Raw genomic sequence first — 25,815 nt, 5'->3', positions numbered from 1 at the left:
TTACTTCTTGTTTCTCTTCCAAAACTGTTTCTCAGCACAAATTTTTGCAAAAATGTGACGAGGAACAAAAAGTTTACCAAACGCATTTCTGTTCCCAAACTATTTCTGGGAACAAAAGAACATAAATTTTCACTATTCGGCACATTACCAAATGGGCTCTTAATAACCTGTCGAAAGATGGTTCAACCGTCAAACCTTTGACGGGTTAGGCCATCGAAAACTTGACGAGTATTCAAAATTTATAAAAGTTAGAATTGTTATGGTCGGTACAGATCAGGTCTCCCCATGGAGCTAGTATTACACGCGCTCTATAATTTGCTTAACCTAGTGACATCGGATGTTCAGATCGTGTGTGGTCTGACAAAGGATCCACTACATCTGGCTTCACGTATTTTCAGTTTCGATTCAATGAGAAAGCAAGAAGGTCTTTGATTATCATTAGCTTTTTTGACTCTAATGGTCAAACATTGATTAGCTTTTTTCGATGTCTCCGCTCTTCTCTCTCTCTCTCTCTCTCTCTCTCTCTAAGGAAATGATGAGACAGAGATGTCTTGAATCCTGCCATTGCTCTGTCCTACGTAATTTCTTGAGCTCCACAAAGTATCCAATGGCGTGGAAAAGGGGAATGAAACAGAGTCATGCAGCCCGAGAAATTGAAGCAATGTTGGGATTTAGTTTTATAATATGGTTCGATATTGCATGAACATATCGTTATTATTGTGAGAAAAATTAAAATGTAACCTCCAACATGTGTGATATTAATTCGAGGAGACCCTTTTCTATAGTGATTGCTTTCTCAAGTTGGCATCATTGACTTTTTGGCTTCTAATTCCTCATAAACGACATGGTTGGTGCTTCTTTTCTCCCCCCTTTTCTTTTGCCCAAAACAAGAGAGGACAGCTTTGTTTGATAAAAATAGATCAATCGTGGAAGATTTAAGTACTAAATTTTAAGTGTTGAGGATAAAATAAAAGCCGTTTGATGATAATTGAAATGTAATATCTTATTTTTGTTAATTGCTAACCAAAGACATAACAATGACAACTATTGGTAGGTTTTTTAGCAATATAGTTGGCAAAATTTTAGTTGCCATAAATTATTTATTGCTGTTGTGAATTAAATGACCCCTCGTTTATTTATTTGTTTTTTCGGTCATAAAATGTCCCCTCGCATACTTACCACATTAAGTGGACATTTCATTAGTTAGCCAAAATAGCAAAAATCCTTATGTGGTGAATTATTGTTGACTAGCAAAAATAGGAAAACTATTTGCTGGGGATCCACCAGGGGGCCAAAGCCGACCAATTGAAATTCTCAACTTCTTTACTCAAGACCAATGCATAATGTACCACAGCCTGTCAGTGCATCCTCCCACAAAGGGGAGGCTACGAGTTAGGTTTGATGTCGTTGAAATTATGAAATAAGAAGCAAAACTGTCACATTACTTCCATATATTCCTAACACTCACCAACATTCTTCCTTTTCCATTAAAACACTTGCATTTTGTGCACTCATCGAAGTCCGCTCAACCGTGCCTTTTGCCGATCAAGGGCACTGGGAAGTAGCATACTTAGTTAAATGCGTGACGCCAAGTTAACAAGTATAGATATTTGATTGAATGATCGACATTTTTTTTTATTGGTAACGTAACATCTTCTTCGCGCAAGATCAATTCGATCCTATGCTTGTCCTCGAGAGAACCATGTATGTACGACCCATGTTTTGAAATTTTCCATGTGATCGTTTCATGGGACATCCCAGTTGCCGCTACGGGTGATGAATCCATGGTGGGTGGCGTTCGTCTTCTTCTCTCTTTTCTTTTGCTCGAACATGGTGGATGGAGAAATTATGAAGGAAAGCATCCCCCACTCCCTTTGTGGGTCTCAATTTGCTGCTTTCTAGGGCAAGCCAATTGGGAAAAAGTCAAGAAGAAAAATCCTTTTTATGGGGGAGACATCTCTTCAACGCAATGACATGTCCCTCGGTGGATTTTCCTTCTTTTCTTGCCATAATGTCTCTCTCGGTGGATCACTAGGCCCTTCGTCATGATTCGTGGATCGAGCTCGAGAGGATTTTTGTGTTTCTTTTCTTTCCTAAGGTTAAGATCCCCATGTTGACTTAAATATGTGATTAACATGGGATCACTTAATCCAGCGTCGTGTTATAATCGGTGAAAGAGCCTATTGCTGATTATTGTAGTTTCTTGTTAATATATTAAGGGCGTGATTCTGCTTGCGTGCGCACACAACAATCTTCTTTTTAAAGAATATGTTAGGGTTCTTGGTCATTAAAAGATATGCAAAGGCCGTGATGAGAAGTCAACTTTTTGCCCCAGTGGCATCCACTGTTTTGTCACATGAACCACTCGAGGTGGGTCTTAGTCCTTGGCCTTATGTTACTAACCCTAGAAAAACAACAACGTCTGATCGAGACAACCAAGATCGTTAAAATTAGAAAAGAGGAGCAAAAACGGAAACAAAGAAACAAAAGCGTTCACGACAAATTTTCTAAAATCCGGTCCATTGATGACCGTAAAGTTAACATCCATCATCTTGACGACATTACACGAAATGGTGCACATAACGTCAAATTTAAGAATAATGTTGAGGTAACTAAATTAGACGGGGCGAGATTGCTTCAAAGTTTACTTGATGTGCTTGCACGTAGGAGTACATTATATATTCGTGCACTTGTACATGCATCGGCGACCTATATAAAGAAGCACCATGAATCTATATATAGGCAAAATAAATTCCTCGATGCTCGTGAGTTGTAGATATCATTAGGTTTGACCCATATCGGATCAGTCCTTCAGGCTCTCACAAATGTAATGCTAAACGCGACATGAACCCTAGAATTAGGGTCTGGAGAAGATGAGCGTGTGTATCTTATCATCATTTACCTACCATAAAATGTAGTAGCTAGCTGTATCATTACGACATCTTGCTTGCCCATAAAGCTTTGATGAGCAAACACAAACTTGGTTTTGGCTAGATTAGAGCACGTAGAACAAAATTCTTGCTCGGCCACGAATGCACGCTTAAAATTTAGGGTTTTGCGCTGAGTTGATTACACGATTGTTACGAGCCCTCTTTTCATCAAAGCCGAAATTGAGGGTCCAACCTCGCATTCCCGCCACATGACTCACTTTCTTTTATAGGTGTCATTCATATCATGATGGAAAAGTATGTTGTAAAGAACGTGATTTGTATAGTATTAATGTAATTAGGCTTCGATCGGTGGTGGGTTTCTTTGTTCGAGAAAATCTTAAGGTAGCAAATGTCGAGAGAATTACCCAATTAGTCCTAAACATTTCGTACGGATGCCGATTCAGTTCTAAACTTTCCAATTTTGCCAGTGTAGTTCTAAACCTTTTGACGATTTTCTAATGTAATCCTCCTGACCAAATTTGGACTGAAAAAATCATCATAAGGTTTAGGATTACATTGGCCAAATTAAAAAGTTTGAATTGGCTACCGTGCAATAGATTTATAACTGATCGGGTAATTTTCTCGCAAATTTCACAATTATTTATGAGATGGACGTTTAGGGATTTAGCTCCACCAACCCCACAAAAAATAGAAAAATAATGAGATGAGGCCCATAAAATGATGCAGATGAAAGACTTTACATTATTATTATTATTATTATTATTATTATTATTATTACTACTACCACTATTATATTTGTTACTATTGGGTAGCTGAAACAATGGGGAGACAACCCCCACCATTGATGAACACCTGTCAATGATTTCATGAAATGGGACCGGGTCATGCGCTTTTTCTTCTCAATTATCATTATTTAGTCAGAATAAAAAGAAGAAGCACCCACAGAATTTAGAATATTCGAATTTTTTTAGATTTTTTTTTTTTTTTTTTTTTTTTTTAGTGAAAGGTGCTTCAATTGAGTTCAATATGATCCTACCAAAAGTGAATATACCTAATCCCTAATGAATATGTCTCCAAAAGTACATGTTCTGATCTTCCCATCCTCCCCTTTATTGTTTTGCCAAGCTGTGTTTGAGGGTGAAAGAGGGACCTAGTGTTTGTTTCTTCTCCTTTCTTTTCTTTTCGTTTTTGTCATTTGTGTATATCCTTTTCTCGTGTCGATTCCAATTAACTTCCGTTCATTTTGATAATGAAAACTTGGGTCGTCAAGTTTTCTCTTATCTGGCGAAGAGATATAAAGAGAGTTTCCGATGAGGTTAAATTCGATCTGGCCATTTCTTTTCGCAGTACTAGACACTAAAATTAATCTAAGAGCACCGTCGGATCGAATTGTATCTGCTCGCAGTATTGAGGTGTGTTCGCGCAAGAAAACGAAATCTAACTCTACATTTTTATTTGAGAAGCTTATGATGCATGTGAAACGATTTTCCTTGGACTAGTGGTGGCTAAGCTCCGTTTGATGGCTGAAAGATCTCCCAAAGGTCGCTTGGCTTTCCTTCGACGAAGGGGAAAAAGAAAACAATTCTTTTGTTTTTTTGCTAGAAAAATAGAAAACAATTCAGCTCTTATTAAAAAAACATCCGAACTTTGAATCATTCGAACCGTTCAATGACAAAACCCTAAAAGTTGAAGAGCTAAAAACCAAAAACCAAATTAAAAAAATGCCGAAAACCGGAGTTGCCCGCCCAAAAAATCTAATGCGATCCAAAGAGAGACGCTGAAATAAGCGCTACCCGCTTTGCTAAATACATGCCAATTTTCAACCAAAAAAAAAAAAACATTCCAACCTCGACTTCTGACCATTTTTTATATGACTCGACGTTTTTTTGACGTTTCAATTCATGTCATAAGCACGGGATGACGAAACTCATCACAAAAACCGTTCAAAAATTACAGCAAGGACAATACGAAAAGATCGATATCACAATCGTAAGCATGATTACATTAACGAGATGGAAGGCATTGACCGCTCACACAAACCCTAAATTTCTGTATTCTTATCGTCCTCGAAGGCAAAACATAGTCCACGGAGACATGGGGAATGGTAAACCCAAATGTTCAAAAGCTAAAAATGAAAACCAAATTAAAAAAAAAAAAATTTGCAGAAAACCGGAGTTACCCACCCAAAAAATTCTAATTCGATCCCAAGAGAGATGCCAAAATAAGCTCTACCCACTTTGCTAAATACATTCCAACCTCGACTTTCGACCATTTCTTATATCGCTCGTCTTTCTTTGGCATCTCAATCCATGTCATAGATGACGAAACTCATCGCGAACTGTTAAAAAATTACAACAAGCACGATACGGAAAGATCGATATCGCCACAATCGTAAGCATGAATACATTAAAGAGATGGAAGGTAAGGCCTTCGACAGCTCACGCAAACCCTAAGTTTTCCGTATCCTCATCGTCCTCGAAGGCAAAAGCACAGTCCACGGAGACATGGGGAATGGCAAAATACAGATGAGAGGCATTGACTAAAGAAGGGGGGACTCGGGACATATACAGAAAAACGACAATGCAGTCTTCAATGCAGAATTCCATGATGTTTAGCTGTCCACGCCAGCATTTGGTTTTTTTTTTTTTTAACTTAATTGGTAGAGAAAACGTAACAGCTGATTGGGGCCCATTATTAAAACCAATCACCCCGAAAAAGTGTCCATCCATCGCCAAATCCGCTTTGACCATTATGAACCCTTCTTCTTTTTTGGCCATTTTCAATGTAATAAATTGCAAAAAAAAAAAACCCATAAAGAAGATGAACCCACGTCAACATTTGCCGTAAAAGAATGGAGATGGAACCGTTTCCACCAAAATTCAACTCCTCTCTTCAGCCAGCCAAAAGGGTTATCTCTAATTCGACACGGTTCAGATCGGATCGAATTTTTTCACATATTAGTTCATAAATTGCAATGAAAATCGAGTCTTGAATCTTATCGCGAATTTAATCGAGCTTGAGATGTGGAAATTTAAGAAAAAGCATAGGGTAGATTTGGGTTGAAATCGAAGAGAAGGAGAAGTTGGATGATGACGGAAAGGTATTGGGTGGAGATGGAACTGTTTTCACCAAAATTCAACTCTTCTCTTCAATCAGTCAAAAGGGTTATCTCTAATTCAACTCGACTCGGTTCCAATCTAATTTTTTACATCATAAATTGCAACGAAAATCAAGTCTCGAATGTTGTCGCGTATTTATTTGAGCTCGAGGTGTAGAAATTTAAGAAAAACAAAGGGTGGGTTTGGGTTGAATGCGAGGTGAAGGAGAAGTTGGATGATGACAGAAAGGTGGGGTGGAGATAGAACCGTTTTCACCAAAATTTAACTTCTCTCTTCAACAAGCCAAAATGGTTATTTCTAATTTGACTCGATTCGGATCGGATCGAATTTTTTCACATGTTAGTTCATAAATTACAATGAAAATCAAGTCTTGAATCTTGTCGCGAATTTAATCAAGCTTGAGATGAGGAAATTTAAGAAAAAGCATAGGGTAGATTTGGGTTGAATTCGAAGCGAAGGAGAAGTTGGATGATGACGGAAAGGGGTTGGGTGGAGATGGAACCGTTTTCACCAAAATTCAACTCCTCTCTTCAACCGGCCAAAATGGTCATCTCTAATTCGACTCGACTCGGCTCCAATTTAATTTTTCACATCATAAATTGCAACGAAAATCAAGTCTCGAATGTTGTCGCGTATTTATTCAAGCTCGAGGTGTAGAAATTTAAGAAAAACAAAGGGTGGATTCGGGTTGAATTCGAAGCCAAGGAGAAGTTGGATGATGACGGAAAGGCGGGGTGGAGATGGAACCGTTTTCACCAAAATTCAACTCCTCTCTTCAACGAGCCAAAAGGGTTTTCTTTCATTCGATGCCGACTCGGTTCCAATCTAATTTTTCACACGATATTCCGTAAATTGCAACAAAAATCGAGTCTCAAATCTTGTCGCGAATTCATTCGAACCCGAGGTATGGAAATTTAAGGAAAAAACAAAGGGTAGATTCGGGTTAAATTCGAAGCGAAGGAGAAGGACCACGACATAAAGTTGCCGCGGTGGTGGTGGCGGTGGTGGTGGATGAGGGCGGTACACGAAAATATCGTGACGAGGGCTCGAACAGAACAGGAGGGCATTCAAGTTTGGCATAAAAATTGAGAGGGGGGTGGGTGGTGGTCCACCTTGCGTGAACCCAAAAAAACGTTAAAACATTAAAGGATGGTACCTAACAAGCGCCCGAAGTTTTTATTGCGGGACTGGTACTTGTATAATATTGAATATTTTATGGCATTTTGTATGGGGAATTTGTCCGCGCATGACCACGATGAAGCCGAGGCTGAAGAAGACCATTTAGGTTGCGTTTGGTCGTCCGGATTTCTAAATAGGATAGGACTGGATATGATAGGATAAGAAATCCTGAGATTTCTTCATATCCTGTCCACTGTTTGGTGGACTACGGATTTAAAGTCGGATAGGACAATTTTTATTTTTATTTTTTGCTATTCATGGGTCCGGAGGAGTCAGTGAAGGAAAAAAAGCCGAGAAAATTTTTTGGTGAAAGCGCACAAGGTGTGAGGATGAAGATGACGGCGAGTGGAGTGTAGGGTTTCTGGAAAAATAAGCATTAAAAATCCTATCCGGGTCTATTCCACCCCTTCCCCCGGATTTTTTTATCCGGGCTATATCCGGTCTATATCCGACCTCATACTATCCTGGACCACCATCAAACACGGGATAGGATAAAACTTATCCTATCCTGATTTTTATACGGTCGACCAAACGCAGCGTTAGTATTTTGCTTCCTGTTGCGGTAGGAAGAAACCGTGGAATGTCTATGGTTGGTGTTCGCGACACGATGCGAACATCCTCTCGTTCGTTCAAAGAAAACGACGAAGGGGGTGAACAATACGTGGACCGATTGCATGCTCTCGTTGACCGTAGATTCTTAACGAGGAATGAGGCGGCATCGCTTTTCTGCTGAAAGGTATGGAATGACAATCGACGGGGCCGAGGAATTAGGATGGTGACTATTCGTGTTCGGTGACAACGCTTCGAAATTGGGCCAATCGGGAGCACGACGAGATTCGGTTGATCGTGTCGAGCTACGTCACATGAACATGACCCGAAAAATTCGATGGGTCGACACTGCATCGACACGCGTAACGCGCACGAAAAACGGGTCCGCGAGTCGATCCAACTCGCCGAGACCCGAAATCTAACACGCCCGGCACAAAAGCCGGCACGAAAACCATGAAATGTACCGCGAATGGCAGCAGAGGATAGTCTCCGGACTGAATGCGATCCAAACGAGTCGCGTCCGGGTCGTGCCGACTTCGAACGGGGCCGCGCGGCCGGCTTCTCGCCTCGCGGGGTTAGAATCAACCGTGTCCGGGGGGTTCGACGCGAAATCGAGCCATGTGCGAGCCAGCCTCAATTCAAAGCCCGTCAAAGCCATGTCGTGCTCCGGAGCCCGTGTTATCGTGTCGGGTCAGAAATCGCCAGCCGGGATAAAGGGCAATACGGGGGGGTAGTAGGAAGGGAGGCGGCGAACGCAACTCTCCGGCATCGCGCCGTCAGCGTCAGCATCAGCATCCAGCGCGCGGGGGGGGGAGCTGTCACATCGGTTCGGCTGTTATATTAAGATAAGATAACCCCGGCGCTGTCTTCAAATCGCAATCATAATAATCCCCCCAAAAAAAACCACAAAAGAATCCCCCCCTTTTCTTCGTAAGGTCAAAAACCACTTCCCCCAAAACTTCAACGTCTTCAAAACACGCCAAAACCAAAACAAAAACCAAAAACAAACAGGAATTCAACAAAACGCGAGCGAAATACCAAAAATAGAGACAATTTCTCTTTCTCTTTCTCTTTCTCTTTCTCTTTCCTTTTCCTTTTTTAAAATTTGCTCCCTTTTTTTCGTGTTTTCTTTCTTCTTTTCTTTTTTTTTTTGTTGGTGTGGGGGGGGTCTCATGATCGATAAGGGAATATTATAATGAAAATCAAAGAGAGGGATGAAAGTATACGGATTCGATGCGATTAGCAGCGCTGAATAGTCTCCCGTCCCGTCCCGTCCCTTCCCTTCCCTTCGCTTCTTCCTTGTTTTCCAAATTAGCAAAAATTAATTAAGCATACCATCAGATTCCCAACGACCATTAAACACCTCAGAGCCAACAAGCAAGCAGCAGCCAGAAGAAGCAATAGCAGCAATAGCAGCAAGCAGAGGCAACAGCGACAATTAACGTTACTCCTCCTCGCGGATATCAACCACCACCACCACCACCCGTCCCTTCCCCTCCTCTCTCTCTCTCTCTTTCTCTCTCTCTCTCTCTCTCTCTCTCTGTGTCTTGTGTAACTTTCGAAGCCCAGCCTTTCCTTCCTTCCCTTCCCTTCCCTTCCCTTCCTTCAACCTCCAAAGCAGCGCTCGAGTCGACCATTCGCGACGCACATTCCCTTCCTTCCCTCCTCCTGTCCCCCCGAGATCTGACGTCCTCTTCGCCCCCCCGGATCTCCGCCTCATGGGTAGCAAATGGAGGAAGCTGAAGCTCTCCCTCAGCCTCAACACCGCCTGCCTCTACGTCCCCCGGGCCCTCGACGACCCCCCTCCTCCTCCTTCCCCCGCCTCCGCCTCTGTCTCCTCCGCCTCCGCCAGCGCCGCCAGGAGGCTCTCCGACGCCGACGCCGCCGCCGCCGACCCCTCCCCGGCCGGCCGCTCCTCCTTCTTCCGCCGCCCCAGGACGCCCACCCCCTCCTCCTCCGGTCTCCGCTTGCCCAAGTCCTCCCCGAAATCGTCCAAGGTCCCCTCTCTTTTGCCTTGCTCTTCTTCCTTTCCTTTATCCCGGTTTCCCGTTTTTAGCACCTTTCGTGCGTGCTTGTTTATTGTGCGCGCTGTGCATGTGAACATGAGCGTGTGTTGGTGCGTGTCGAAGCTTGATGGAGCCACTGGTGATCTGGGTCTCCTCCTTCTTTCTTTCTTTTTTTTTTTGGGATAAATTCTCTTCTTTGGAGGGTCTTTTTTTTTTTTACTGTGCCATTTGCTTCGTTTCTTGATAGATTTGATAGATTATGGCTCATCGTTCGTTCGATCCATCCTTTAGTGCCCGTTTCTTCTTCATCGGATCTGATCGGTAGATTCTTGATTCCGTATAACCTTCCTTTGGGATTTTGCTTTAGTTTAGTTCTGTCCTGGTCGCTCTCTTTGCCGTGAAAATAGACCCATGAAAAAAAAAAAATGGGTTCGTCTTCTTTCGCCTATCCTGTAGAAGGCTGTGGACATCAATTCACGAGCAGCCACTTTGTCTCGTACATATCTTGTTGCCGTCTATGGTCCACAAAGTGGGCTGGTGTGACAAGTTGATGCAATATATGAATTATGTGAAGTTGGTTGTTTGTTGTGCTGTTGTTGTCGGCTCTCCAATTTTCTTTTGTGGGTGGTGTCTGTGTGTGTGTGTGTGGACTGTGTGGGGGCTAAAGTGGACTAGTCCCTTCAAGGACCATTAGCACTTGGCATGTAGGAAAAAGGAGTCGCTGCATTTTACCCTCGCTTTTCTTCTTTCTTTGAACTGGAAAGTGCTTTGTCTGTTCAGCACAAGTTACATCTCTCTCTCTCTCTCTCTCTCTCTCTCTGCTTTTGATGTAATTTTTAGGGAACACTATTTGAGACTTCTTATAATTATCTTCGTGATAAAGGGGCGCCTTTTGAGAATTATGGTGAAGATTGGAAATCTTAGACTGCACATCTTTTGTTCTTTAATAATGATTTATGTTAGTTGGTTTTCTGTTGGGTGAGAATGTGACCAACCACTTCTTTTCCTTGGATTGTTGCAACCACTTCTTTTCCTTGGATTGTTGCTTCTAAGCAAGTACTTCCTACAGGATGGATACGTCTAAGTGACCAGAGTCATCTTAGACCGCACCTTTTTAACTGACTTGCGTCTGTTATTTTCACTAAGCAATTTGTCAAGCCGCGCTGAATACTAATCGATTAACAGTGTTCCACAATAATGAATTATGTGAACGTGTCTTGTCCCCTCTCTCTCTCTCTCTCTCTCTCTCTCTCTCTCTCTCTCTCTCTCTCTCTCTCTCTCTTTTCTTCTGTCAAGGCATTGCTTTCAGCGATAATTCATGTACCGCCGAAAGAACATCTAGCAAAATCACATAGGAACCCGGATTCTTTGTATAGTGTTTAAATACTGTTCTTTGTAGCCTTCCTCGTAAAACCAGCATAGTTTTGTCACTTATCAAGTCAAAAGCTTAGTTCAATTTTAATGACTTTTATTTATGAATTTTAAATTTGCCAGGATCTTATGATCTCTCTTTCAGCTCCCAATTAGATTCTCAGGGATCCCCCTAAATGTAATCAGGAACTCATCTCAACAGTCTTGTTTGTAAGACTATAAAAGTGTTTCAATAATCGATTAAACTTGTTAAGTTCTTGTGCTTGCTTACGAAATGTTCTTACTTATGTGATTAATTGGATTTGGCATATTCTGAGGTTGAGTGGGAGGCATTTGGTTTATTGATGTTCATTCACAGTGGTAAATTAGGAAGATGGTACTTGATTTAGAGTCCAATGTCCCTACCTTTCTTCTAAAACTTGGACTTTCGATATGCAGAGGACCTGTGCAATATGCCTAAACACCATGAAACCAGGAGAGGGCCATGCTATTTTCACTGCAGAATGCTCCCACTCTTTCCACTTCCATTGCATTACCTCCAATGTGAAACATGGAAACCAAGTGTGCCCTGTCTGTAGAGCCAAGTGGAAGGAAATTCCCCTTCAGAAACCTGCTTCTGGCCTTCCTAATGGAAGGTCAAGAATTGATCCACTAGGTCGGGCCCAAGATGACGGATGGATGACTGTTTTGCCCCGGAACAGGTTAGATGGTGGTAGGCCAATCTCATCACATCTGTATGGCCCTGAGCCAAGTCGTTTTGACGATGATGAACCATTGGATCGTGAACCAGATAGCAGTGAGGAAAGTACATTGGGTACTCCTGATGTCTTTAACACTTCTTTTGGAACTATGGAGGTCAAGGTGTACCCAGAAGTTCCAGCTGTTCCGAGATCGACATCTACCGACAAATTCAATGTTCTAATCCATATTAAGGCTCCCCAAGCCAATAAGAGACAGGATATCAGTGGAACTCAGGCCGAATCCCTGCAAACTCAGAATTCTCGAGCTCCCATCGACTTAGTAACCGTGCTTGATGTAAGTGGCAGCATGGCCGGTAGTAAACTTGCTTTGTTGAAACGAGCTATGGGGTTTGTAATACAAAACCTTGGCCAATCTGACCGTCTCTCAGTCATCGCGTTCTCCTCCACAGCACGCCGTCTCTTTCCTCTGCAGAGGATGACAGATATCGGGCGGCAGCAGGCTTTACAGGCTGTTAATTCTCTGACTTCAAATGGTGGGACCAATATTGCCGAAGGCTTAAAGAAAGGTGCCAAGGTCTTATCAGACCGAAGGTGCAAGAATCCTGTAGGTAGCATCATCTTATTGTCCGACGGACAAGACACATACAATGTCAGCAGTCCAGGTGGTTCGGCTGCTTCCCATTATCGAAGAGCTCAGCAGTGTCTCCTCCCCCTGGCAATCTTTCAGAAAGATGGCACAGGTTTGCAGATTCCTGTACACACATTTGGGTTTGGCACAGACCATGATGCTGCCATGATGCACTCGATTGCTGAAGCATCTGGGGGGACATTCTCCTTCATAGAAGCTGAAGATGTCATCCAAGATGCATTTGCACAATGCATAGGTGGACTTCTCAGCGTGGTCGTACAAGAGCTACAGGTGAAGGTTGACTGTGCGGACCCAAGGTTGCAATTCAGTTCAATTAAATCTGGAAGTTACAGGAGCACCTTGTCATCTGATGGAAGGGCGGGATCTGTTGATGTTGGGGATCTGTATGCTGAAGAAGAACGGGATTTCCTCGTGACAATCAAGATTCCAGTCGATGAGTCTGGTCATGAGCTGTCATTGCTGAAGGTTAATTGTGTTTACAGAGATCCTATTACGAAAGAGTTTGTGCGCATGGAAGAAGCTAGTGAAGTAAAGATCCAGAGGCCAGAAACAGCTGAGCCGCTAGTGGTATCCATGGAAGTGGATCGACAACTCAACAGACTCCGTGCAGCCGAAGCAATGGCAGAGGCTAGGGCTGCTGCTGAGCGCGGTGATATGGCGGCTGCGGTCTCAATCTTGGAGAATTGCCGTAGGGTATTGTCCGAAACTGTCTCTGCACGAGCCGCCGATCGCTTATGTACTTCCCTCTGTGCGGAACTGAAGGAGATGCAGGAAAGAATGGCCAATCGCCGTGTATACGAGGCATCCGGTAGAGCTTATGTGCTCTCAGGATTGAGCTCCCACTCGTGGCAGAGGGCAACTGCACGAGGTGATTCAACAAATAGCAATAGTCTTGTGCAAGCTTACCAGACCCCGACAATGGTTGACATGGTCACCCAATCTCAGACCATGATTTTAGGGAATCCAATGCCTCGGAGGAAACTTCGGCAGGCTCTATCTTTTCCTGGACCTCGTCTAAGGTAATTTGGCAGTGATCTTCAATCCATGTGATTGTCGCATTCTTTTTCTTTTCTTTTCTTTTTTGCCATTTTTGGTCTTTTGCTATTTTGTCGAGGTACTAAGGTTTTACTCCGGACAAGTGGTTAAAGTGAGTAAGCAGTGGAGGGGTCTTGGGTGGGTTTGAAAAGCATATGCTTTCTTCTTTGAACATAGTGGAGGAATAAGAAACGCAAGGCTCGGGGGTAAAGGTCAACAATGGAAATTGTGGGATACTGGGTTGAGTTAGTTCTAGGAGTCTTGGCATTGGAACCGTAGTTTTAGGAGTCCTGATATGAACTGGTGTACATACAACGATCAGTTTATGAATGTCTTGCATTTTTTCTTTCCTTTTTTTGGGGGGAGGGGGCGTATTTTGAGAAGGGAGGTGGGTATAGCAGCGTCACTGTAACCTGGGGGCAAAGTTGGATTTGTATTTCTCTTGCAATATGATGCAATCTTCTCATTCTTCTTTCAGTGATAAGAGCTTCCTCTTCCTTCCCTTAACATTTTCTGTTTGCAACAGGGAAAAAAAGAGAGCGGATTATGGGGTTTGATTTGTCGGTGGAGTTTCTTGAATGCATGAGATACTAATGATTTCTATCCGCAGAAAATGATCATTTTGATTGTTTAAAAAAGGGGCAATTAGTCTTATTCTTGCATCTGGTTACTCAAAAGTGACAAGCATGTACTTATTTGCGTTTGAGGCGACTGATGATTGATGGCACGATCAATTTCTCTGTGGAAAGCATCCTGAACTGATCGTGCCGTTATGATTCGAAAGATCCTGGTAGAATCGGAAGTTGATTCCCGACTCTTGAATCATCCACAAGCGCGAAGCATATTCGTTTTACTCGTGGAATCAGTATGGACATTCTCTTGGGATTGCCCGGAAGGTTAAAACGAATTTAGTAAGATAGTCAGGAAAACTGCGAAATTCTTTAGTAGATTGGAGTTGGACCATGCCGAAGACTTGCCCGGTCCCTTCGAAATTGAGTAGAGAAGGGCTTGTACTTTTCATGGATTGCTTTGAGGATGATGAATCAGCTTTCGTATTCTGGCGGGACTTCCGGCTTCAACTCATCCATCAAGTGGTACCCATCATATTAAGTTTAATCCAATCTGGGATTATTATATATGGATTTGTCTAATCTGATGACGAATCAAAGATGCCGACACTGTCCTAGTCTTAAAGGTCATCTTTCAAATAGCCCCCAAGAAGGCGATGCTTTAAATTGAAATGTAATCACCCGCCGACAGAGGGCAATCAAACAGGAAGATTGGTGCTAGGGTACTGAATCATGATGTCATATGTGACGATACGACGTAAAGCGGGTGGCCTGAATTAAGTCGCTACGACGTACGTGCAGTGTAGTCTGCATTAGAATGTATGGCATTATACAATAAGTATGTTACGCCCGTGGATCGCGACGAATCAACAACATGTTATTTTATCGATAATTTAAGGGTATGATTTGTGAAATGAAAGATGAGGTGGTGTGCGCGCACGAATTCTCACGGTCGGAGCAACATGGTGGTGGTTCACAAGGGGCGCGGGCGGGGCCGGGGGGGACAATGGCTCACCGACGGACGGACCGTGGAGGACCGCGCCCCACGGATCACGTGCTCTTTGTAGTAGATTGATAGCAGACACGTCCGAAGAAAAAACAAAATCCACAACCGAAATTCTTAAAAGTGGGAAATTTTTTTTTTTAAATTACAAAAATAAATAAAAGGACAAAAAGCTCGCCCTTTGTGGGGTCCACCAGCCCGAAAAAAAAAAAGAAAGCTGAAGAGGTCGCCACCTCGTCATCAGTGCCATGGGAAGAATTCTCGTCACTTCAGTAACCAGAGCTCGACCATCATCATCTCTTCTCTCTCCCTCGTTCCACCTCTCTCTCTGTCTGTCTCTCTCTCTCTTTTCCAAAGTTACATTTGCGCTTTGCACTTTGCGCTTTTCTTGCATTTGATTTGATATGATTTGATATGATTTGATGGGTGTTCCATCAAATTGAAAACTCAAAGTTCGGCGCACTCTCCATTTGGAGCTCGCTCGCTCAGAGTCCGAGCTCTGTCTCTCTCGAGCTCTCGCTCTTGGAGCTACTACACGCACTCGACTTCTCGGGGGGATCATTGCGGACCCTTTGAAGCGCATCGAAGTCCCGGGCTCACGCCCCCTCACGCCAGGTCTCGGATCCTTCGAGGGAGCCATTCTCTTCTCTCTGCATGTTTTTAGCCCAACGGAAGAGTGCGTGCTGGCGCAGGAACTCAGCCTCTCTGATTACCAGGTAATTTTTGTTTACTTTTCGCTCGCGGTTGAAACTTGGAGCGGCATTCCTGTGGAATCCAAGTGCATTTAGATTGGTGTTGCATAAGTCGTTAGAACCCATCGGCCATCTTTCGGTCCAAAGCCTCTGAAAGTCTTCTTCTTGCCGATGATGTCGCGTTGTGCTGATCAAATGGTCATCGGTTCAGTCTGGGTTTTGCTAGCCCTCCACGCCATCCGAATTGGTGGTTTCTCGTCCCAACTTAAAAACGTGAACTTCCCTGATTTGTTTTCTGGTTTGACCTTCCGATGCCAACGTCACCAGTTTGTCCCCAATCTCATCCTGGCCTAATCTAGTGTTTGGAGACGTGCGATGCTGCTACGACTTTTTTCCATCGGATCAACGGCTCCCGTCGCCTGATCGATTTCCCTTGTGTTGTTGGCTCTTGCATCGTGCGGTCAGCAACGAAGCCCCGACAGCCGACACCGAGCCTGTCGGGCCCCACGGGCGGCGCTACTACGCTGAAACTCTACCCTCTTCATGTCGCTATTACAATTCCGATATGTCCATCTCCCTGCAACGTATGTTTTATGTCTTTGAAGCCAAGTCTTTTTAGCCGTTGGGACTTGGGTTGTGTTCTTCCGGAAATTCATTAGAAAGCTTCCCATTTTCGCAAGGAACCAACGCATACGTTCGTTGGAAGACCCGAAGAAAAGAGGGTAACAGAGCCCCTGGAATTAGTTGACCTGTCTCTTTCCCGAATACAAATTGGTTGCTTTCAAATGGGTGGGTGATGGACTTGTTTTTTTTCTAGCTTTTTTTTCCCGTTAATAAATTCCCAAAACGCCAGCAGTCTCCATCTAACTCTTATCTGCTGTCAGATAACTGTTCAGCATTGCCCTTGTTTGGAGTACATGTTTGTCTGGAAATCTTATTTGGGTCTCCTTGATTGGATGATTGTCTCAATCTATCTACTCTTCGCACAGGCTCAGTGACCACAACTTTCACTGAAGGGACGTCCTCAGAAGTTTCGAGGCTCGAGAGTAAGTTGGCATTCATGGCTTCAATTCAAATGCTTTAGTCGAATATCGAGTGCGATCAATTTGTTTACTCAAATTGTGGCCCAATGAAATGTCGCTTTAGTTTTCAGCTTCTGAGACACAGAATCTTTTATTCCCAACATCTCATTCTTACCTCAACTGTAATTGTCAACTAAACACCTGGAGTAGTGTAGTACTCATCACTATATTTTCAATGTGTCTGGACGAGCCTCAAGAGACCTTGTTATTGGCTGACCAAACAGCTTAATTTCTGATGCACCACAGCTCCACAATACTTTTAGTGACAGGATTGCATATGCGTACACGACTGCACCTACATTTAAGGCATACAGTTGCGTACCATCATCGGTTGGACGTTTCCGTTCCTGTCAGCTACACCAAATAATTCATGCTGCCTGTTTTCTCCACCATTAAATGGCGACCCACTGCTATGTTCTATCCACTTTGAATATAGTGCATGTTGATCACCTGCTTTCCACTGTACATTGAGATGAATGAGCACTCCAAAGTGTTCGTTGGCCAAACATGAATTTGCTCTCTTGTGCTCTCTGCAACTTCAAGTCATTGACTATGGAAACCTCTGGACAATTAATATTCTTAAATTTCCTTCCGCGCACCTTGTCTCGAGAAGATGTTGGAGAACTTCTCCCATCTCTATCATTTAGAACTGGTCTCCAGCTCCTTCTAGATTTACGTGGCATTTAAGAGGTTATTAGTCTTGAAATTCTCATGGACTTTCACTTGGTTTCTTTCGCTTGTTACAGTGTGGTAGAGACTTCCAATTTTGAAGGTCATTATCACTAAAAATTGTGTCCTTACTCTCAGATGAAGTGCTTTTGAATGTTATTCTTAGCCCTGCTTGTTATCTTCTTTGGACAGATTGACAATCTGTGATGAACTCTGATAAAGGAACATCTTATGGCTAATGAAGGATATATCTACTCATTGGAAGGATTTTAATGTGAAACACTGTTAGTATCGGTTTCTTGCTTCAACCTTAATACTTAATCAGGAGAACCTGCGTAGAGCATTTACCCGGTTGTTTATGTGGAGAGGCGATGGTTATTAAGAAACCAAATTTGATTTTAAATGAAACTGACTTAACCAAAATATGCAAGGAGAATCTCTTGTTTGTTTATTTACCTTTTGAACAACTCAAAGCTGATGTCTGGGAATTACTCATTGAGTTTCTGATCTTTCAATTCACTCTTTAGGTTGATATAAATGAAGCTCCACGTGGAAGTTGCGGTTATTTGTCTTGCCGGCTTCCTCTCAATTCATCGTATTTTTTGTGGTTAGTATAGATCTGTTGGATCATTGTTTGTTGACTCTACTCTTGATCAAATGAGTGCTTGCCCTGTCTAAATTGTGGACATCCTTGGAGTCCTTCATTATGCATGCTCTTTTCCTTTAACAGCTTTTGCACAATATAGACCTAGTTATATTTTTTCCATTTGAAGAACATGGCAACTAAATTACCTTCATTAGTGACTTTGCTCAAAATTTACCTCAGGTTGTTAGAAAAGCTTATTTACATTATTCTTCTACCGGTGGTGTTGAGGGTGTTAGAACTGATTTACACAGTGATTGCTGCAAAGTTAATGATTGAATGATGTTCATTTCCTAGCCAAATTTTTTAAAAGAACTAGAATGCCTCTGATTAATGTCACACAAATAATTTGTGGCAACTCGCTCTCTCCATATTGCTTATGCTGTCTATGATTTTTCCATGGTTGACTAAATGCTACTACATTATGCAGAAAAAAAACCGGCTTCATAATCTCATTTTAGAACTTGTTTTTCTGTGGCAGATGAATCTTCTAATGTATTTGGGACAATCAAATGGACATGTGCATGCTTATTGAATCAAGGGAACCAAAACTCTTTTCTCTCATCTAACTGCTCTGCATCCTGTAATTGCACTTCAGGTATGTTTCCTATCTTTCAAGGGAAAAATTGATCTAGAAGCTTTAAACTTATCTTGACGTTGAATGGATTCTTCAAAATGTTTTACCTAATTTTTTCTTGTCACCTAATGTCTTCTATCAAAGAACTGGTTCCTTCTTTGTTTGATTTGATTCTGGTATAAACTTTTGGCAGCTTACTGTTCGCACTGGGGAATATTCAATGTAGAGATTCTCATCTTTTTTGGATGTGCAATTCTGTGTAAATGAAATCGAATAAAAGGTTCTACCCTTTGGTAATCCTAATCTATACAATGCTTTAATCCTACTAGGAGGTTCATGAGATTCAACTGCTGACGAGAGAATTTCACCGTCGCACGTTAGCGTTAGCCATTGTCACTTCTCTATTATACAGATACTTCTAATTCAGGAGCATATTAATGTTGTGGAAGATTTGTTCATCAAATGCTAGTTATTGTCTGATGTACGAGAATTTTAGTGTTGATGTTTTTCGAAACAGTGCAACTGCTCTATGCATGGGGCGACAGATATACACTATCTGTGCTCTCTCTCTCTCTCTCTCTCTCTCTCTCTCTCTCTCTCTCTCTCTCTCTCTCTCTCGTTGTACCTCTTTGTATTTCAACCTGTCGCTTGCAAGTATGGATCCAGAGTGCCTAAATGCTAGACTGCTGTCTTATATCTAATTGCCGACTCCATCGACTTCTCTGCAGCAGGTGGAGAAAAGAGTGAAAATATGTGGACATGCAGATGCATGGACAATTTTCCCAAAATAGCATCTGTGAACAATGATACCAATTGCTTCACAGCCTGCAATTGCACTGCTGGTAACACAACTGTCCTTTTCCTTTTGCACAATCCTTTTGAATTATTGAACTAGTGTTTGTCTGAGTTGGACAGCAACAAACCCGTCATTTAACATCGGTCAATTGTTAATTAAAGTCAGGTTTCCCAAACATGTAATTTCCATAAAAGTTGCAGCTACAACCAAAAGATAGGAAGCCCCAGCCACTCTGAACAGGCCCTTAGCCATTGACCTTTGGAATGATATGGCGGTTGGAATTGCATAACTCTATCTAGTTGTTTATATCAACAGTCAATACAAATTCCTAAATGTTAATTGGGTGGCTACTGCTGAAATTGTTCTTCATATTTTCCTCTAGACAATGAGGTTCGATTTTTTTTTTTGGCCGTATCTATGACTGTAAATACCTAAGTTTTGCTTTGTAAGAGGACTTTGATGACATCTAAACCTCCTATAAGTTGTCCTTAGATTCCACATTTTGTCGTTTCATACAGGGTTGCTTGTTCTTATACTTTTTCTCCAATACCTCGATATGTTTCCCCGGATTGAGATGGTTTTCAGGATCTGAATAAACTACTTCTCTGGATTATGTACGAGATATAGAGCGAAACATTCTGACTGACATTTTGTTCTTGCCAGGTTCTCTTAATGAGGTGCGAGCCTCAGATAAGCACAATTCAAGCAGAGCTGTCATAATTGTCCTATTAATCTGTGTACTTTTCACAACTATCGCATTCCTTGCCTCGATCATATTCTACTTTTGCCGAAAGGAGAAGTGCCCAATCCAGTCACCTGTGTTCTCATCAGACAAAGAAACAAGTTGCAATAGTGCCACTAACTTAATCCAGATCTCAACAACTCGAGAAGCTAAATTTAATATTTCTTCCCCTATCAATTCTTTCATAGGTAAGTAGGTTGGTGATATACTTTTCCTCATTGAAGAGAAGAGTTCGCTATTTGCTTTGATTTGATTCAAAGAGAAGCAGTTCGCTAAATTTGTTGACTAGAGCTTCTTTATTCGTGCTGATTACATGAAATACTCTGCTCTTGCTTGCTGTCATCAATGTTTGTATCTTCACTTTCAGGGTGCTTCTACAAGGCTGCATTCCTTGTTAAACACAAATCCGGAACTGTACATGGTATCTTACTTCAGTTTGCCTACTCTGAACTGGAACATGCAACCAACTACTTTTCCAGTTCAAATCTTATTGGACTTGGAGGAAGTAGCTACGTGTATCGTGGACAGCTTAAAGATGGCAGAATTGTCGCTATTAAGAGACTTAAGCACGAGGAAGGTCCAGATGCAGACTTGAAGTTTTCAACCGAGGTACCTCGTCACTGCACAACAATTTCTTGTATTTCAAATTGTACGTCCTTTGGCATTCATACTGGATCTTTTTGCTCAGGTGGACCTCTTATCAAGACTTCATCACTGCCATGTGGTGCCTTTGCTCGGTTACTGCTCAGAATTTCAAGGGAAACACGTTGAAAGGTTGCTGGTGTTTGAATTTATGCTCAACGGTAATCTAAGAGATTGTCTAGATGGCACAATAGGAGAGAATATGGGCTGGGATACCCGTGTTGGAATTGCAATTGGAGCTGCGAGGGGTTTGGAGTATCTCCATGAGGCAGCTGCTCCAAGAATTCTGCATAGAGATGTCAAATCCACAAACATTCTTCTAGATGAGAATTGGAGGGCAAAGGTGAGAATATCTTCTTGCATAGTTGTAATACCAATGTTTGTCTAGTTTCTCTTTTTTTTTGGGGGGGGGGGGGGGTTTCTATTTTATCAAATATAGTGTGCAATTTAACTTTAGAAATGCATCTGATGATTCTAGTCATATCTCTATTTTAGCTTCTTCTGGTAACTGAGGTTGCTAGTTAATATATTCATACACCCCTTCTTACACTATGATAACAATTACATTTTATGCAGATAACTGACCTTGGTATGGCTAAATGTTTAAAAGCTGATGACCTACCCAGCGGTTCCAATTCTCCAGCAAGGATGCAGGGGACTTTTGGCTATTTTGCTCCTGAGTACGCGATTGTTGGGAGAGCCTCTCTCAAATCTGATGTTTTCAGTTTTGGGGTGGTTCTTCTTGAGCTCATCACTGGTCGGCATCCAATCCATAAATCAACCAGCAAAGGAGAAGAGAGCCTTGTCATATGGGTAGAGTTATTATTAATTCACATATTATGCAGTGAAAAGCAGAGTTTTAAGTTGATTTTTCTTGCAAAAGGATCTTCCGTGCTGGTTTTACTTCTCAAAACTCCATCTAAGATCTTATTTAATTAGTTGAAGCCAATCATAACATGGTTCCTTGATGTTTCTACTTCTATCACTTATAGCTGGATTCGACTGGTGCTTATTTCAACTTCAATGGGAAATTATATAATCCTGTTGCCAAATTTATCATAGATTCTGATGAGTATTATTACATTACAAATTTAACTAAATTTCTCTCTATAATGTTTCAGGCTACACCACGTTTACAAGACAGTGGCCGAGTGATTTCGGATTTGCCTGATCCCAGGCTGAAAGGAAACTTCCCCGAAGAAGAGATGTATATAATGGCTTACCTAGCAAAGGAATGCCTGTTATTGGATCCTGATTCTCGGCCAACCATGAGTGAGGTGGTTCAAATTCTTTCAACAATTGCACCCGATAAATCTAGAATGAGAAACATACAGGCCAGCCTTTTTCAGGTGAGGTGGTTCAAATTCTTTCAACAATTGCACTTGATGATTGTTGAACCCCATTATTTGTATCATTGCATTCTTGCATTTGCCCGTCGCTCCGATTGAATTTTTGGTGCTTCTCTGATGTGCAGTGGTCTTCTGCGAGCATGAAATCTGATTTGATTACAGAAAGACCTGGCGAACTGGTAAATAGTCCTATAGATGCAGAAGAGTTGAAAAATATTGCGTCAAACGGGTTGTCCAGCCCATGTTCTCTACCAGTTGACGTCGGCCAAGATCCTTGGGTTGCAAACAATGAAAATGATATTTCCTCCACTCATGTAGAGAGATTGATTCTACTCTCCTCTAAAGCCAGGAGCTGGCGTTCCCACGAGGATGATACAGTGGACTTAGTTGAACCTCGGTTGGAATCCTTCTGCTTGGTGACTGCAAGTCCCCTTGAGAAGGCACATTGAGTTGGTTCATGGGGAGGAGAGCAGCAGTGAGTACATGATTTCTGTAACCCTGCATTGCAATGTATCAGCTTCTTTTTGGCCAATTTGTTTATTGAGTATACATAGGTTTACGAGATACATTAAGCTTCTCTTCTTTCTTTATTTTTTTTTTCCCTTTCCCTCTTAAAACATAGGATGAATTAGGTGGGTGGGTACCAACCTTTTTCTTTGTTGTTTCATTCTTCATCAAATTGCTTGTACAGAAGTTAACAATAGAAATCTTAGTTTTTTTTATTAATAGAAATCTGAAATTCGATAGAAATCTGAAATTATGCCACTTTTTTGTAGATGTGATATGTGAAAGATGCCTCAGGGTTCAGTGTCAACGGAACATTTTCAATTTACTAACTAAAATGAGTGACGTTGCGCAAGGATTGTAGGATGATTGAGGTGAGAAAAACACAGCTTTATCTTACTAGTTTTTTCTCTTGGGAAAATTACCAATTCAGTCATCAACCTATTGCATTTGTGCCAATTCAGTCCTAAATCTTTCAATTTGGCCAATTCAGTCCTAAACTTTTTGCAAACCAGCCAATTCAGTCCTTTTGGCTGGCCGGCGCTGACGTGGCCGCCGGCCGCAGGGGGAGAAGGAAAAGAAAAAAAAAAGAAAAAAGAAAAAAAATTCAAAAATAATAATATTAAAATATTAAAATATTGCCACGTGGACGCCGGCCGGCGCCACGTCAGCCGGCCGGCGGCCACGTCAGCGCCGGCCGGCCAAAAGGACTGAATTGGCTGGTTTGCAAAAGGTTTAGGACTGAATTGGCACAAATGCAATAGGTTGAGGACTGAATTGGTAATTTTCCCTTTTTCTCTTTGCCGAAGCTTTTTTCTTACCCGAACCATTTGTCTGAATCCATTGCTGCACTGCAACAGCCGTAAACATATATATTGCATGCATAGCTTTGGCTAGCAATTAGATGTCATGACATCTTAGATGAAAACTTGATCTAGACTCAATGACAGAGATAGTTTGAAATGTCAAGACATTGAAGCAAATACACACGACTCAGCTATCAGTCCGGTCAATACTCAAAACATTTTCTAACGCAAACAGATCCAGCCAACAAAGCCTACAGGGCACATGCAATAGGAACGAGACTTGTTGCTTGAGAAAACCGGCACAGAAAAAGAATGCCAGGGTACTGAAACTGATCTTCTTGCGCAGATTCAATCAAGAAGTGAGAGGCATTAACCATCCACATTGCCTCGCAACTCTTCTTAAATTATCCCTTTTTCTGTGAGTATCCCAAGTTGTCGTCCACATGCATCTCGTACTAGTCTTAATTCATACGCAACTAGTTTGATGTACATGACCAAAACCTGGGTAGTTAGTCCAATGGCTTGACTGGTAGATGAATGCCATGACCCGGGGTAAGTAGGAGGAACTTTATGATATAAAAGCCATCTTAACTTCAAAGGATAGGAGTCTCATTCGCTCAGCTTCCTGTTCTTACTTTGGGGAAGTGTCGAATCTCTCTTCTGGGTCGGCCATGGATCCACCGCCACCGCCGAGTGCACCGCTTCTCGGACCCGCCTCGCCACCCGGTGGAGGAGGATGCTTGGACTGCCTGTAAGATGATTCTCTCTTCACCGCTCTTTTCAACTCTACATATTGATCGAAACAAACAAAAATACCTAAACATGTATATTAAGGTCCATTGCCAGGGGAGAAAAAATTTTAATGCATGCAAACTAACATCGATTGCATGACACCGCATGTGAAAGTGCAAATATAATTGCTCATTATTGTTGATTCTTTTCTTCTTTTGTTGGCCTGTTGTGCAGCATGTGGTTTCTGTGCTGCTGCGGCCTGTTCCGAAGCTGCTGCCCTCCTCTCTTCGAGCCCGGGCCTCCCCCGCCGTGAGGCTTTCCACATTTCCGGAAAACAATTGCCACTGAGTATTTCGAAACGCAATTTTTGTTTTTGTACTGTTGAGATGGGTACAGAATTGTGTGTTGATTTGATTCCACTCTGCAAAGTGCTTAGACATTGTGCGTCCCTAATTATCTCCGTTGTGTTGGTGTAGTAGCTCGGATCTTGTGCCTTTCTGATGCTGAGCCTCTTCTTTTTCTTGTCTAACTGATGAATTTTGTGTTAGTAATACTGATTCAGTGAGAAATCTCAAATGTGAGACTGGTCTGAACTGTGCAAGACTTGGGATTTTTGCAGAGAAATAGGCTTTTCCTAGGTTCATTGCTAAAAAATAATTCCCAGAGATTAGGAGTCAATCGGCACTTTTTTTTTTCATTCTCTAGTTAGTATCGGAACGGATCTTTCAGCTAGTTTTGAACTTGTCATCTGGGCCTTACTTTTTTCCCATATGTATGCCAATTACTGCTACAAAATACAAGAATCTAACGCTTACATGAGTTTAAACCATTCTTTGAAACCGATTGACTCCAGATTCATGTAGCACTTTCGAACACGAACTAATACCAGTTGACTAACTCGACGGTGGCTCATTGAACGCTTTGACTAACCGACAAGAGCGCAACTGTCACCGTTCTTGAAATTCTGGGATATTGAAAGGAACATTTAAAGATGTGGATTTCCCTGCCACTATGCCAAGAATTGTGAGATGTCACAATCCAAATGTTGTGATGGGATCGAATTGGAGACTTTGCAATATAAGTCAAGATCCGCCCCGAAATCGTTCGGCTTCGAAGCTTGGTCTGGCTGAGACAGATAAATTACTTCAGATGGTTGAGTAATACGATAGCAATGTTTGCACCCCAAATCAGTAATGTTGTATGAATTGCACGCTCCTAAGGGCTGGTGATGAGGAACAAGCTGCTTGTCAGCCTTTTATGTCCCAAATGGAGGAGTATTTGGAGATAAGTGAGTTTATACTTTGATACATGAGCAGAGATTGATTCCTAAAAGTTCTTTGATGAGGCTGGAATTGGATTAGGATTATATCAATGGTGGAGCGCTTAAAATTTCTTTAATGGTCCAATGTCCATTTGATTTTTAAAAATAGGACATAAGTTGACCTCGGAAGAGACAAGACGGTCTCTGTTCTTGTTTATTTGATCTATTACTACATTACGTGTGGACGC

The 25,815-nt window shown here is 42.1% G+C and overlaps 2 protein-coding genes across 10 annotated transcripts; both read left to right on the top strand.

Annotated features, from left to right (window-relative positions):
• The first annotated feature begins 9,324 nt into the window (after positions 1 to 9,324).
• LOC115670905 (E3 ubiquitin-protein ligase WAV3) lies at positions 9,325 to 14,856 on the top strand. 2 transcript variants are annotated; one of them, XM_030592307.2, is made up of 3 exons: positions 9,325 to 9,735; positions 11,554 to 13,484; positions 14,027 to 14,856. In XM_030592307.2, the coding sequence occupies exons 1-3, from the start codon at positions 9,457 to 9,459 to the stop codon at positions 14,055 to 14,057; spliced, it is 2,241 nt and encodes a 746-aa protein (XP_030448167.1). In that variant the 5' UTR covers positions 9,325 to 9,456; the 3' UTR covers positions 14,058 to 14,856. The 2 variants fall into 2 exon arrangements, with proteins under 2 accessions (XP_030448167.1, XP_056165404.1); XM_056309429.1 differs by lacking the exon at positions 9,325 to 9,735 and adding an exon at positions 9,777 to 9,883.
• Positions 14,857 to 15,395: 539 nt separating this feature from the next.
• Positions 15,396 to 24,835, top strand: LOC115670906 (receptor-like serine/threonine-protein kinase NCRK). Of its 8 annotated transcripts, none has more exons than XM_056309390.1 (14): positions 15,398 to 15,788; positions 16,754 to 16,810; positions 18,043 to 18,122; positions 18,640 to 18,756; positions 19,467 to 19,577; positions 20,195 to 20,461; positions 20,641 to 20,882; positions 20,962 to 21,258; positions 21,492 to 21,728; positions 22,037 to 22,264; positions 22,390 to 22,739; positions 23,041 to 23,142; positions 24,174 to 24,325; positions 24,541 to 24,835. In XM_056309390.1, the coding sequence occupies exons 3-11, from the start codon at positions 18,053 to 18,055 to the stop codon at positions 22,711 to 22,713; spliced, it is 1,893 nt and encodes a 630-aa protein (XP_056165365.1). In that variant the 5' UTR covers positions 15,398 to 15,788; positions 16,754 to 16,810; positions 18,043 to 18,052; the 3' UTR covers positions 22,714 to 22,739; positions 23,041 to 23,142; positions 24,174 to 24,325; positions 24,541 to 24,835. The 8 variants fall into 8 exon arrangements, with proteins under 8 accessions (XP_056165367.1, XP_056165366.1, XP_056165365.1 ...); XM_056309386.1 differs by lacking the exon at positions 15,398 to 15,788 and adding an exon at positions 15,859 to 16,553 and having other exon boundaries at positions 19,464 to 19,577; XM_056309392.1 differs by lacking the exon at positions 20,195 to 20,461 and having other exon boundaries at positions 15,396 to 15,788.
• Positions 24,836 to 25,815: the final 980 nt, after the last annotated feature.

The sequence above is a fragment of the Syzygium oleosum genome, unplaced genomic scaffold (genome assembly GCF_021117445.2).
Source record: "Syzygium oleosum isolate NSW1041296 unplaced genomic scaffold, Sole_v2.1 Sole_v2.03, whole genome shotgun sequence".
Lineage (NCBI taxonomy): Eukaryota > Viridiplantae > Streptophyta > Magnoliopsida > Myrtales > Myrtaceae > Syzygium > Syzygium oleosum.
This window is presented reverse-complemented; position numbering and strand designations above follow the sequence as displayed.